General features: G+C 47.2%; 1 protein-coding gene and 1 long non-coding RNA gene across 2 annotated transcripts in view; one reads left to right on the forward strand and one right to left on the reverse strand.

Annotated features, from left to right (window-relative positions):
- Positions 1-6,441: 6,441 nt before the first annotated feature.
- LOC308574682 lies at positions 6,442-9,207 on the forward strand. The gene is made up of 5 exons (XR_014002531.1): positions 6,442-6,590; positions 7,283-7,374; positions 7,590-7,652; positions 8,274-8,385; positions 8,935-9,207. It is a non-coding gene; the product is annotated as an uncharacterized lncRNA (long non-coding RNA).
- A 2,011-nt stretch (positions 9,208-11,218) lies between these two features.
- LRRC75A (leucine rich repeat containing 75A) overlaps positions 11,219-13,654 on the reverse strand; it is a gene marked incomplete at its 5' end in the record, with an annotated part of 28,357 nt that continues 25,921 nt past the window's right edge. Inside the window, one exon of the mRNA XM_081172693.1 lies at positions 11,219-13,422. Coding sequence (XP_081028819.1) covers positions 12,810-13,422 — 613 coding nt within the window. The 3' untranslated portion in view covers positions 11,219-12,809. The remainder of the gene's footprint in view (positions 13,423-13,654) is intronic.

Below are 13,654 nucleotides of genomic sequence, written 5' to 3' on the forward strand. Positions count from 1 at the left end.
ACCCTGAGGGTCATCTAATTCCAACCCCCTGCAATGTAGGAATCACAGCTAAGGAATCCCTGATGGATGGCCACCCAACCTCTCTTTGAAAACCTCCAAGAAAAGAGAGTCTACCTTCTGGGTTCTCACAGTGGCTGACCAGATGCTCTAAAGGGAAACCCACAATCAGGATTCAGAAGCACTCTCCCCTCCTGTGGTCTCCAGAAACTGGTATTCAGAAGCATCATCAGCTTCTGAAACAACATGAGTAGCTCACATAAAGCGAGGGTTCTTAACAGGACTTCAGCAGCCAGCAAAAGTGACACGTATCATTATCAACCAAAACTCCAGGGAGGAAATTCATCCTCTGTATTCAGAGCTGATCATGTTCCTTCTGGTCCTTAGCAATTCTCAGGCAGCTGGCTATTAGGGGTGCAATAAAAGCTACCCTGACTCAGAGAGGAATTACCATGAAATCTTCTGCAAAGGATGTTCACGTGGAGTGACTGAAATTGCATCCGGCAAAGCTTGCTTTCCCCAGAGAGCTTATCTCAAGTGGACAGAAAAATCTCACAGGCCTTACTCTAATGCCAGCCAATAAATAAAAATAAAAATATCAGTTTTAGCTTGCAGCCGGAAATGCAGCCATCACTCACCATTAAGGGTGGATAGATTGGTAACTGCTTGGAACAAATAGTTATAAGAATTCAATTCACATTAAAGCTCCTATATATCTGAAATTGGACCCCGCTGGATCAGGCCAAAAGAGGTCCATCTAGTGCAGCCTCCTTTTCTCACAGCACTGTGCATAAGAACTGCAACAGGAAAGCAGCTCCAGTCTCTGCAGCCACAAACAGAACTGGTCCCTTTGAAATAAGTGCTCTGATGTTTTCAGCACCTGGCTGTTGGAGGTGCATTTTCTTATTGAGACATGTGCTATTTCAGAATGGTGGGCACTCTGGGGTTGCAAGCAGAGGATACAAACAGCCCTGCCCCCCCTCAACCCGAAAAACAGGGAGAGGGATACCAGGGGCCCATTTGAATCACAGGATCATAGTACTGTAGAGTTGGAAGGGACCCCAAGGGTCATCTAGTCCAACCCCCTGTCCTGCAGGAATCACAACTCATTCCATGGAGTCTTTGAAGACCATAGATCTCTTCCTGCAGGATGTTTTCTGCCTGCAAGCGTCTGACTTAGTCAAACACTGTTTAAGTGCTTAGCTGCACTTCTGGGACTTGAAGAGCAAATCTGAGCCATTTAAAGAGGAGGTGGAGGGTCTTCTCTGCAATAGGACAAGGCGCCCCAAACATTTTAACAACTCAGAGGGAATTTGTTAGGCATTTGATAAACAGCGCAAAGTACTTCTTGATTCAGTAATAATAAAACAAACTGAAAGCTTTATTGCCCTTTACACAATCGGTGTCTGTTGTAAAACTATTTTCTAGAATCCATGTCTGGAAGAGCATCTGTACTCTTGCCAAAGTTAATTTCTTTCCTACTGGCCTTAATGAAAGTGTTGTTCTTTGTGAGCCTGGGGCAAATAAAGCAGGAAGCAAGCAGATGTGCAGCCTTCCCTCCAACCTCTGGAACCATTGAACTGTAGTGCTGAAAGGGACCCTCGAGGTCACACAGTAAAAGGTAAAGGCGACGATGGGGTATGGTGCCGTTTACCTTCCCACCACAGTGGTACCTATTTATCTCCTCGCACTGGTATGCTCTCAAACTGCTAGGTTGGCAGGAGCTGGGACAGAGCAATGGGAGCTCAACCCGTCACGGGGATTCAAACCACTGACCTTCTTTTATCTGTTTCTCTGCCCCTGCAACTGACTCTAATGTTCACTTTTCATAGAATCCTATAATTGTAGACTGGGCATCTTCCTCCATCTCAAGCCCATCCTCCCCCCCCCCCCGCCCCATCCCAACTTGCTCCTTTGCAGGGAGAAAAGCCAATAACTTAAATTACTCAAAGGATGAGATCCCATGTCCGCTAATGGTTCCTAATTCAAATTATAAGGAGGATTCTTTGTTGAGACAAATGCATTGCGCGCACACACACGGGAGGGGGGAAATGCTGATTATCTGCTGAGGGTATTTTTCCACAGCACAAAGCGTTTTTCTTTTTATTTCTCAGAAGAAACTAAGCTATTCCGCTCCTAAACTGGAGAGAAGCGTTCCAAAGAAAACTGAAAATTCTTCCAGGTGAATTACAGTCCGGGAGCTGCGCTTGAACCCTTGGTTTTGTCCAGAATCAAATTTGAGATAAAATCATAGAATAGTAGAGTTGGAAGGGACCCGAAGTGTCATCTAGTCCAACCCTCTGCAATACAGGAATCCCAGCTGATCCTGGCTTCTTACCAATGGAAGAGTGTTGCAGGCTACAAATCAAACCGAAACGTAAACATTCCTGTTAATTTCTAGTCTTTAGTCCATGTCAGGTTTCCAAGCTCCACTTCCTCCCTCCCGCAATTTTTACTGCTGTGCTCGAGACATTCATGCAAGAGGTTCTGATAAATTTGCCAAGGTCACCTACAGCAAATAGCTGGATGCCCTTTATTGCAGCTGGCAGGTAGCAATAAATGGGTCTGAGGGAGTCGGCCCAAATAATCCAGATACTAGCGCTTTGTTGCAAAGAGGTGAAGGAAACCCTTTCATTTTTATTTTATTTTTAAAGTACCTAGTGTCTTACTATATAGAATCTGCTTCTGGGTGTGCCCAGGAACACCCCTGGGGTCCCTTCCAACTCTCCAACCCTGCAAGTCTATTTCCCCCCAGCTAGTGTGTTGTAGTGGTTAGAGTGTCAGACTAGGGACCTTCGAGAGTCCAAGGTTTATTTTATTTTATTAAAATATTAAATTTTTATTATTAAAATAATTCAACATTAATACATACATGTTACGAATATACAAACATACCTACATTTCAAACAATCCTTAAAAATATTCATACATACCCACACTCAATCCCACAAATACTTCATTTTCCCACCATCTCACCCCTCACCCCACCTTTGTGATAAACTTCCAATCTACACAATTGCAATTTCTTTCCACTTCTATTACTTTCTTTCACATACTTTTAAACCAATTTTCTGCTTCTTTTTCTGTTACACATTGTTATCCATCTTATTTAGTATTTCAGTATTTATAACGGAACTTGTTTATTCTAATAGGAGTTCTGATTTTTCAATATAATTTTGCAAGTATCCTTTAAACACCTTCCAATCCTTGTCTATCTTCTCTTTTGAGATCCTTCCAATTTCTCCCGTTGTTTTGGATATATTGTAATACTCCAGTAATTTGGCAAGCCACTCTGTTTTTGTTGGTATAATACCACTTTTCCAATTTTTTGCAATCAATAGCTTTGCGGCTACTGTTGCATATAAATATAATGTCTTGTCTTCTTCCTTTAGACTTCCTGGTACTATTCCCAATAGAGAGTCCAGGATTTATATATCTCCCCCAACTGGGCCATGAAGTTCACTGGGTGACCTGTGGGGCCAGCCACTGCCTCTCAGCCTGAGCTACCTCACAGGTTTGTTGTGGGGCTTAAATGAGGCAGAGGACCCCAAGGGTCATCTAGTCCAACCCCCTGCAATGCCGAAATCACAGCTAGGTGTTGATACTCGACTCCCTTCAGCCATTAGGTACACCTTTTATGGGTCTGTTTGGTACAAGGGAAATAGCGTTCATGGTAAATATTTGCCCATCGCTCTCCTCTTTGGATAACTGTAGAAACAGAGATCTTATCAGTTGCTTTATGATCGAGAGCCTATGGTAGTGGGCAGGTGGTATCACTTAAGGGAAGAAACCCCTGAATCAGCCTTATTACACCATCCCAGCAGCCATCTGGTACAAAGTTCTCTCTGTCCGTCTCCAGGAAAGGGGTAGAAAATAAAACTCTGCCAGTCTGGTAATCCCCTGTTGCAAATGGATGAGGCCACCCATGGAATAATGTATTGCTGGGTGGTCATCTGTCAGGGATTATTTAGCTGTGATTCCTGCAACAGCTAGATGACTCTTGGGTTCCCTTCCAATTCTACAGTTCTAGGATTCAGTCTCCAAGAGGTGGGAGACTACAGGGGCATACCCTCCAACATTTCTCCAATGAAAATAGGGAAGTCCTGTTTCATCATCACCATCATTTAACTGGGTTTCCCCAGCCATTCTGTGCAGCTTCCAAGATATATAAGAACATAATAAAACATTAAACAACTTCCCTATAAGTTGGCAACCATCACGGTCTCCTGCAGGCATGAGTTCCATAGTTCAACTCCTTGCTGCACAAATGAGTCCTTTGTTTTATCTATCTTCCAACATTCAGCTCCATTGGATGTCTATAAGTTATGAGAGAGAGAGAAAAACTTTTCTCTGTCTGCTTTCTCCATGCCATGCATCGCTTTATAGGCCTTTATCATGTCTCCTCTCACTCAACTATTTGCTAAACTAAAGTCCCAGGTGCTGCAAATAGGGGTGTTGCCCTTCTCCGGAGGACCCTAAGAGTCATTTAGCCTAACCTCCTGAAATGCAGCAATCAATGCTCTGCTGTTCTCTCTGAGGTCAGGTGAACAGAACTAACTATACAGAATATGCCATACGGTGGTACTTCTGGTTACGTACTTAATTCGTTCCAGAGGTCCGTTCTTAACCTGAAACTGTTCTTAACGTGAAGCACCACTTTAGCTAATGGGGCCTCCCTCGGCCGCTGCTGCCGCGCCATCCTAAAGCAAAGTTCTTAACCCAAGGTACTATTTCTAGGTTAGTGGAGTCTGTAACCTGAAGCGTATGTAACCTGAAGCGTATGTAACCCGAGGTACCACTGTATGCAGTTGTACCATAAATTTGTATAATGGCATTGTATTGCCTTTTTTATCACTTTACTGAGGCTGTGAATTTGCATTTTGTACTTTGCATTTTGCCTTATTGTACACTTCAACTCCTGACACAGGTACAGTGGTGCCTTGTTAGTCGAATGGCTTGGCTCCCAAACAAATTGGCTCCCAAACGCCACAAACCCAGAAGTGATCCAGTTTGCAAATGTTTTTCGGAAGCTGAACATCTGACACACCTTCTGTGACTTCTGATTGAGTGCAGGATGCTCCTGCAGTCAATCAAAAGCTGCACCTTGGTTTTCGAACCATTTCGGAGGTCGAATGGACTCCCGGAAAGGATTAAATTCGAGAACTAAGGTACCACTGTATTCTGCCATAAGTGGGGAAATGGGCCCACATCTCCCCAATGGCTGCTTGATGAACAGCCATCGTTACATTCCTGGCAGCACCACATAATGTAATAAGAACAAGATTGTGACTTCTAATAATATTAGAAAGGCAAAACTGTATTGTATTGTTTGAGCTGAAGAATTTTCAAGGCGCAAATTCAATTTCATTGCATCATATATACACCTACACCCAGTTATTTCCAAGTCAGGGTTTGTAAATTGGCATATGATCATTTCCAGTTGGAATTATATGATCTGTAAACTGGTATACGACGACTTATTGGATGGTTGAGAAATCTGATTCCATTCAGTTGCAGGCCAGCCTCCCTGATTTGCAATTCCCAGAACTGAAAAACAGCATCCATCCTTTTATTAATATAGTAGTTATTTTTTAATTTATTATTTATTACATTTCTCTACCGCCCTTCATCAGAGGATCACAGGGCAGCTTACAATATAAACACTCAACAATACATACAGTCATAAACAAATACCCCCCCCCCGAGTTTATTGTGCATTACTGGGCAAAATTGCATGCAAAAATGTGTTTATCAGAAGACATTTACAGTAGAATACTGATTAATTTTCATTATACTGTATATTTTTTGGAAATGTGGAGAACTGAATTGAAACTTGGAAAGATGAAACTTGAGAGAAACCAAAACTGAGAGATTTGCCCAAATCAGCGATGCAGATACAGAAATTGACTCAAATCAGGGTCCATTTATTCCAAAATGAGGTGGAAAATCGTGAAAAGTGCCGCATTAGGTTTCAGTGGCTGAAATGCCAAAAGAGGAATGAATCAATGAATAAGTCAAGCATAGGCACCTAACGAGATGCCCTCCAAATGTTGGTGGGGCTGCACTCCCATACAGGCAGCGGCGCTTAAGGAGGGCGGAGTTGCAGCCGGCCCCCAACATCTGGATACGCCCTCTCTGAAATACGGACTAGAACCAGCTCAGAAACGCAACCCCCCCCCCCCGCCGCCGCCGCTGCACAATGGTCTCTTCCTCCCTCTTCGCCCTGCCGAATGACGAGCCGAGCGCTTTTCGCGGGCTGCCGCGGTGCTTGCTGGGAGCCGTACTCCTCCCTCGCTTTCCCGCCTTGCAAGGGAAGCCGGGGACGGGCTTCCCGCCGCGCACGAAATGGAGTCCTCGGCTCCTCCCAGAAGCCGCCGCCCTCCACCTCCCCCAAGATTCCGAGATGGTACGTTCGAGCCAATCAGCCGCCAGTTCCTTTTTGCCGCCACCTCCCGCCCGTCTACATGGTACGTCCCGAGCGCTTAAAGGGAGCCGCACGCGGTTCGTTCGTTCTTTCGCTCGCGCCGCTGCCCTTCTAGTGTTTCGGTCTTCGAAGGGGAGGAAGGAGACGATGAGGCCTTGCAGGCGCCGAGGTTTGTCCGCAGGGCGGGGAACGAGGCCGAGCCTCGGGGTTCCTTCAGCACGGGACCTTTCTCTTGGGAGGGGGGCTTCCCTCTCCGCGGGATGATGATGCCGTGATAGGAAGTGCCGTCAGATGCGAGAACTGACGAGAGATTCCCACCGGCTGACCTCGGAGCAGAGCCACGCGGGCCGCCTTTAACCCCCGTCCCAATAGGGGCCCGTGAAGAAGAATGCCCCCCATAACCCCCGCGTGGGGATGGAGGAGGCCGTGGGTGCGCTTGAGTCCCCCCTTGAAAGCACGTGGTGGCGAGATCTGGCCTTGGCTGCGAGGCGCGGGTTGGGCGCTCGTGGAGAGGCTGGATCTGCAGATCCAAACGGAGGACCTGCCCACGAGGTTAGCAGGGGGGACCATATCGGAAGTTATTTTGTCTACCCCGTTTGAAATCGCGTCCACGGGGGAGGCAATGGGCTTCCGAAGTGCAGGGTTGTTGCTTTCCAGCTTACATACACCATAAGCTAATGGAATAATAGTGGGGGGGGGGTTGGTACCCCGCCCATTTAACTGGGTTGCCCAGTAAATTGACATCACAGCTGGGCTCCTGCAGAACTGGATTCTTCCAGCCTCTTCCTTGAGCCACTTACTTTTGAGGCGGAGGGAGCCCTTCACTTAACTGCCTTCCTGACATTCGCTCTCTTGTTGTAGGTTTGTTTCATTTGCCACGTGGGGCCAGACCTGAAGTGGCAGGAGGGAGGATGGATCCTGACCCGCCTGCTTAGAAGCTAGCTGCCCTAAAGGTAAGCCTACAAGTCTCTGATACAGAGTAGTATTCCCTAGGGAAAGCCTCACAGTGATGAAACAAAACCTCAACTAAGCTGGAATTACCGTCAGACTTTTGCTGTTGAGAAGGTTCTTTCTGAGCAATCCACACCCGTGGGGAGGAAGTGCAGCTGCTTCTGCTCCCTCCACGAAAAATAGCTCTGGTTAACAGGGTTGTCCTTTTTCTCTGCAGGGAGCTGAAGCTGTCCTCTTCCCAAGAGGAGCATTCCTGATTCCTGTAGCCCTGGCTTCAAAGGTATGATGAGGCTTTTATTTCAGAAATGGGAGGGGAGGTCCTTCTGTGTCCTGGCTGGTGAGAGCAAGATAGATAGTTTTAATGCTTGAGGATAGCCCAGTTCACATCTAAAGCCATGTTAATGCTCCCTGTGAATGAAAATGTTACAGCCAGAAGATTGCAGCTACTGTCAAACCACGTGGGCCAAGCCAGTTTGGATTAAGATAGCACAGTAGAGCATGAGACTCCTCATCTCAGGGTCATGGAATCGAGCCCCATGTTGAATTTCTAGATGGCCCTTGTGATCCCTTTCAACTACAATTTTATATATCATTGATGTATAATAATGTCTCTATAATCCACCTGGATCAGGGCTTGTTTGTTTGGAGCACTGTTACAGTAATCCAAACAGATTTAGCACCAGGTCTTGGGTTGGAGCAGCTGCAGCCTTCAGTCTGGAAACTAAACTTGCTTGGGGAACATTTTTTCCATCCGAGAGCCACAATAGGTTACCGGGGGAGTTCTCTCACCCTTGTCTTAGTGTTATATGTTGAGCAGTCTGTTAAGTAGCAAAAGTTGAAGGGGAAATAAATTGGAACTGCAATCCTCTGCTGAAAACCATTTGTACTTTCTTGTTCATAGAGGGTGAGAAGAAGCAACTGTTTGTTTTCTCCTCTGGGTGGCAGCAGGGTCAAGAACAGAGGGCAATGGATTTCAAAGAGCCTGGAAAAGCCAAATGCTTCCCAGCAAAGAGGTATGTGTGTTTCCTTGCCTACACTTGTCACCGAGGCCTGGCACATTAGCAGGACAAATACGTAATGACTGCCTTCAAAGCACTGCACTCTGGTTTCGTAGAGTCTCCTGAGTTGCTGTGACTGGGTGTAATTAAGTGTGGTGCCACTTGGCCTTAGGCAATCTCTGCTGTAGATTCCTTGTGCCTGCTTCTTCACAGAGTGGAGAGGGGTGAAGAATAAATCATTAGGGCCTATGGTAGGGCTGGGCAATACCTGGTTTTGAACATTTGAATGTATCACAAGGTCTGAAATAAGGTTGGAACTATGTAGAAGCAGCGACTGGCTTCAGGTTTTTCCCACATTGTGATTTTTGCATAGTGCAGACATACGAGAAACGAATGATATGGACTGGTTTGGGGCAATATATTGATATATTGCCCAGCCCTAGTCTGTGGTAGATTGTGCAGTTAACTTAAGCAGTGCTGGTCATGGTATTTCTACTGAAATGAGTTTGTTGGAAGGAGTGCCAGTTACTGTATTTACATGTAAATTTTCATGATGTCTTTCAGGTTAGTGGCTGATGACTTGTTACCACACACAGCTCAAAAGCGGCCTCCCCAGCATTTCCTTCACCTCTATCTCTTTGCATATGGCATACCTGGCAGTGTGGCTGTGACTCCCTAGAAAACAAGCAGAGGCTCATTCCAATCCAACTTCATCTTTGCAAAGTTTTGGGAACAGGGCAGAAGACAGAAACCTGTTTTGAAATGTCTCTTCTGTCTATATGTGGCCACAAATATTTATAAGCTGTGAGCGAATAAAACTTATTTTTGAATGTACAACTGCATTGCACTGTTTTTTTATGTGTGCCTGAGGGAAAGCGTGCAAACAGGCTACTCTGTGCCATAGGCTGTGTTCAAACTAGGCCAAATGCTCATTGTCTGCAGGTGTTGGTGGGTTTCAGTTATCACCCTCTGCCAGCACAGCCAGTAGTGTAAAATTCCAGGAGTTGTAGTGTGGAAGGCTACAAGCTAGCCCTTTTAAGTATAAAGCAAGCCAGGAAACATTGCTTGAGTTTGAGATGCTTCTGGGCCAGAGAGGTGGCCCTCAAATCAAATACTTATGTGTATTTGAAGAGGTTTAGACTTGGTGGTTCTCTCTATCCTGTTGGTGATAGACCAACCAGGCCCATCATATCCTATGAGCAAGCAGGAGTAACAACCTGCCCACTGCTTCTCAGGCTCTTTCAGAACTTTAAATGGCTTTTGCCTTTCCTCTGCTGTATAGCACCAGGCAACATGGTAGCTGTCAGCTATAACACCCTCGCAGGGCTAGTGGGAGTGAAATACCATCTGTAAGGCATCAGGCCCTGTGGTGTAGCCATTGCCTTGGGGTTTGTTTTTTTTCAGGGAGTGTTGCCACATGGTGACATTTTGCCCATCAACAAAGAGTGAGGCTACAGGGATTTATTATCCTTTCCTGTGAGTGTTAAGTGGGAGGGGGGGCAACTTATTTAAACATTGCAGTCCTTTGTGTTGCACCAAAGCCACCTCTATTGAGCTTATTTGCTCAGACACCTGTAAGCGTAGCAGCTCACGGGAGAGAAACTTGAAAAATGTGCTTTTGTGTGAATTGATGCCTTGGCAGATACTTTAATCAAAACACTTTTAAGATTCCCTGATGGAAGTTCAGTTAGCCAGAGAGATTTGGCACCAGCAATTTGAGTTAATAGTGTGAGAGAGGCTCAATCTATTTGCCGTAGAAGCCTCATGCACAAGGTATGCATAGTTTTGGCACTCAGCCCCTCCTTTGTTTTGTTTTTTTTTAAATATGCTTTTTATTAGGTTTTCGTTTCATATGCCCCTTGTCCACTCAAAAGGGGCAGTGTGCTCATTCCCTGTATGGTGAATGGTGGGTAGCTGATTGTTCAGAGACGCTTGGTGAGTCTATCACAGACTTGGCCCTCCCTGAGACTGGCATGGTTAGTAATAATAGTCTTAAGCACTGCAGGCTGTGAGACAGTAAACACTTTATCTCGCAGGCAGCAGGATGTCGCCTTCATTAATGCGCCTGCCTGCATTTCCCAAGCAGACAGGTGCATGGACAAATTGAAGGCTGAAGCTACACAGGAAGCGAAAATGGAAGGGGTAATGTCACATCTCTTGGGCATGCTTGTGCCATGCAGCTTTCCCTTACTGCCTCCCCCAACTGATTCCATCCAAGGGGAGAAGCTCAATAGATGGCTAAATCTTAGCTGCTGGCATGTAAGCAGTACTGTTGGGCGCTCTTTTGAAACAGCTGGAGCTTGTGGTGAGCAACAGCCAGTGGATTTTCTCATTCTGTTCACGTGCTTGGGAGTATCTGGCTCACAATCTCTAGCATGCAGAGCATTCAGCCTTTTTGTCACGGCAACACTCATTCTGAAGGTGTCACAGATAAGCCCAGATGCACAAGGGCAAAATCTCAAACTGGAGCAGAGCTTGGACTGCTGTTTGAACACATGAAGGTGATCAACACAAAGTCTCGCTCTTGGGCTCTCAAAATCCTGCATTCGCTCTTCCAACCAGCTTCAGGTAGTGGGAGAAGAGCCTTGTGGCCCTGCTGCTGCCTCCTGGGCTCTTAACAGAGGCCATTGGTAATGCAGTTACACCCCCACTCTGCCAAGGCACCTCCTGTCACTCCCCCTCCCCCTGTGCTAGCCACCCTGGCTAGTAGGCAGAGGAAAGAGCACATTCTTTGGTTCAGTGTCTCCCTGCTTCAGCTGCAGCCTTTGCCTCTTAAGAGCACCACTGCAGGATTAGCTCCCAGCACACAAGACGAAGACTGTCACTTAAGCTGACAGCTGAGAAACCCTTCTATTTAAATAAAATACTTTTATTGTTACGCCTGCTTGACAAAGCATATAAAAACAGTTTCAGCTACATGCAAACTATGACAACATTTGGAGCCACCAATGGGGGTGGGGGGCAGGGTTAGGTTGGTCCCTCTGGAGTGTAAAAGTGGGCACTCCGGTCAACTGAAAATGTGGAGTTGCATTTGTGCCATGGGGAAAACAGCTGAAATAAGCCTGGTCCAGTGTCCCCCGTCCCTCCCCCGTGGAGAAGAGAGGTGTTGGAAGCTGAAATAGGCTTTCCTCTATGAAGATCCTGGCAGTTGTGCAGGGCCTGTTTCAAATTGGGTGTTTACCCAAATTAAAGCACTTAATGCATATGGGGTTACTGACTTAATCCTGGGTGGGTTGGAGTGGGAAGTGAGTGGTGGCTTACCATGTCCACAGGCAGACTGGAAAACGACAAGAGCTAATATGCTCGCATGGAGCTGAAGTTCAGCAAGGCCTTAGCTGGCAAACGGTCCACTAGTGGAGGCCCCAGGGCTGCGTTTTGTAAACTAGTAACTCCCCTCTACGGTCTCCTCCTCCGTCACAGTGATGGGAAATCCAAAAGAACCGAAGACACCACACGGAGAGACTGTTGACACACGACAGCTATTTCACACCACAATTGCGACATGAACATCTGGAAGCATTGGCTTGATTCCCTCTGGTATTGTCACCAGAAGCCACATGTTGGTGACCCCTGAAGCAAAGCAGGCCACACTTAAGCCCCAGCAGCTTTGGAGGGGAGAGTGAAGCAAGGGGAGTTTGGCTTTTCCTGCTTTGCTGGATCAACCAACCTAGAATCTGAGGCTTAGGGCAGCAACTTTTGCACCTGCCTTCACTGCACTGAAACTCAGCGTGTTAAATTGTGAGACTCAGCGGCAGGGGAGGGGAGAGGCAAAATCCACTTATTTCTTGCATTGTTGGTGCTAGTGAACAGTGTCTGTTCCTCTGCTGCATGTGGAAAGGGGGAGAGAAAGGCAATTTCCCAGTCCTTCTGGATCAGGCTGATGATATGCACTCCTAACATTTGAAAAATCAGCATTTCCCCCAGTTCTGTGGGATAACTGGCCTTTGATGCAAGGATAAAAATCCTTTCCTGAAACTTCTACCACGAAAATACTTGGGAACTTTTTTTTTTTAAAGCAATCAACCTGTAACCACTATAAGGAACAGAAAATGAGCAAACGTGAAAGTCCTGGTGAAGAGTTCTGCGTAACTAGGAACCTACACCGGACAAAGACTGGCTCAGTTGTGGTGTTGCCTTCTCAGTTTGTCTTTCGTTCTCTGGAACTAAAGAGGCTGCAGCACTAGAGATCTCCCCTCTGTGTTTGTCACAAGATCTTGGGAGTTGAAGGGCCGAGAGCATCACTAATGTGCTGAAGGGCGCAGCCTGCCTCCCCGACACCACTTCTTTCTGTCCTCTCATTTATTATCCTCACAAGAGGACCCTCCTCAGTATCTGGAGTCTGGGGCCAAGATCCTTGCTGCTGATGCTGCTGTCATCGGGGTGGGAAATGGGTGGGTGTCTGCTGAGAGCATTCTGGCCAAGTGAGAGGTGCCTGCACCTCATGTTTGAAGCAGCCCCGGGGGATCCGCCTCCTCGTCTGCCACCTGACTCTCCAGCAGCCTGACTTCAATCGCCTCGCCTGTCTGCAGCTCTCCGGGACTGGCAGTGCCCATGCTGCTGCCGCTGTCACCGCCACTTGCATCCTCATCCACGGAAGGCAGACCCTCCTGACTCTCCAAGTCACTCACCTGGCCCTCCCCGAACTCCAGGATGGTGGGGAGGTTCCCCTGGGTGGGGCAGCGTTTCTTGAGGCTGACCAGGAAAGGCTGTGGCAGGGAAAAGATGTCGACGTTGTTGCCCAGATCGATCCACGTCATGCTGGGGAAGTTCCTGGGGTCCTTCAGCGCCTCTGTCAGGTCCCGCAGGATAGCCTTGGTCAGCCTGTTGCCGTTGAGGGAGAGGGTGGACAGGTGGGGCAGGGCGCTCAGGACGGGCAGCAGCTGCAGGAACACCTCGTCCGTCAGGTCTGTGAAGCAGAGCTCCACGTTCTCGATGTACTCTGAGGTCTGCTGGAGGTAGGGGATGACCCGGTCCAGCTCCTTCAGGGTCAGGGGGATGCCCGACAGATCAACAGTGTTGTCCCGGGGATTCCCCACCAGGATCATTTTCAAGCTGCAAGAGAAGAGGAAGAGGAAGAGGAAGGGGCTTCGTGAATAGTCTCTGGCCAGTCCCTAACCCACACTGCTGGAAGGTGGAGGCACCATGGAAAACCTCCCGTTAAGGACACAAAGAGGAGGAAATGGAAAGAAACTAGGCAGACATTTCAGGGCCAGGTGTAAGAGAGGCTCAAGCAGCCATCGGTTTTGATCGTGGCTAAGAAATTCCCATGTGTGCTCAGAATTCA

Source organism: Podarcis bocagei (genome assembly GCF_964188305.1).
Source record: "Podarcis bocagei genome assembly, chromosome: 15".
NCBI classification, from domain to species: domain Eukaryota; kingdom Metazoa; phylum Chordata; class Lepidosauria; order Squamata; family Lacertidae; genus Podarcis; species Podarcis bocagei.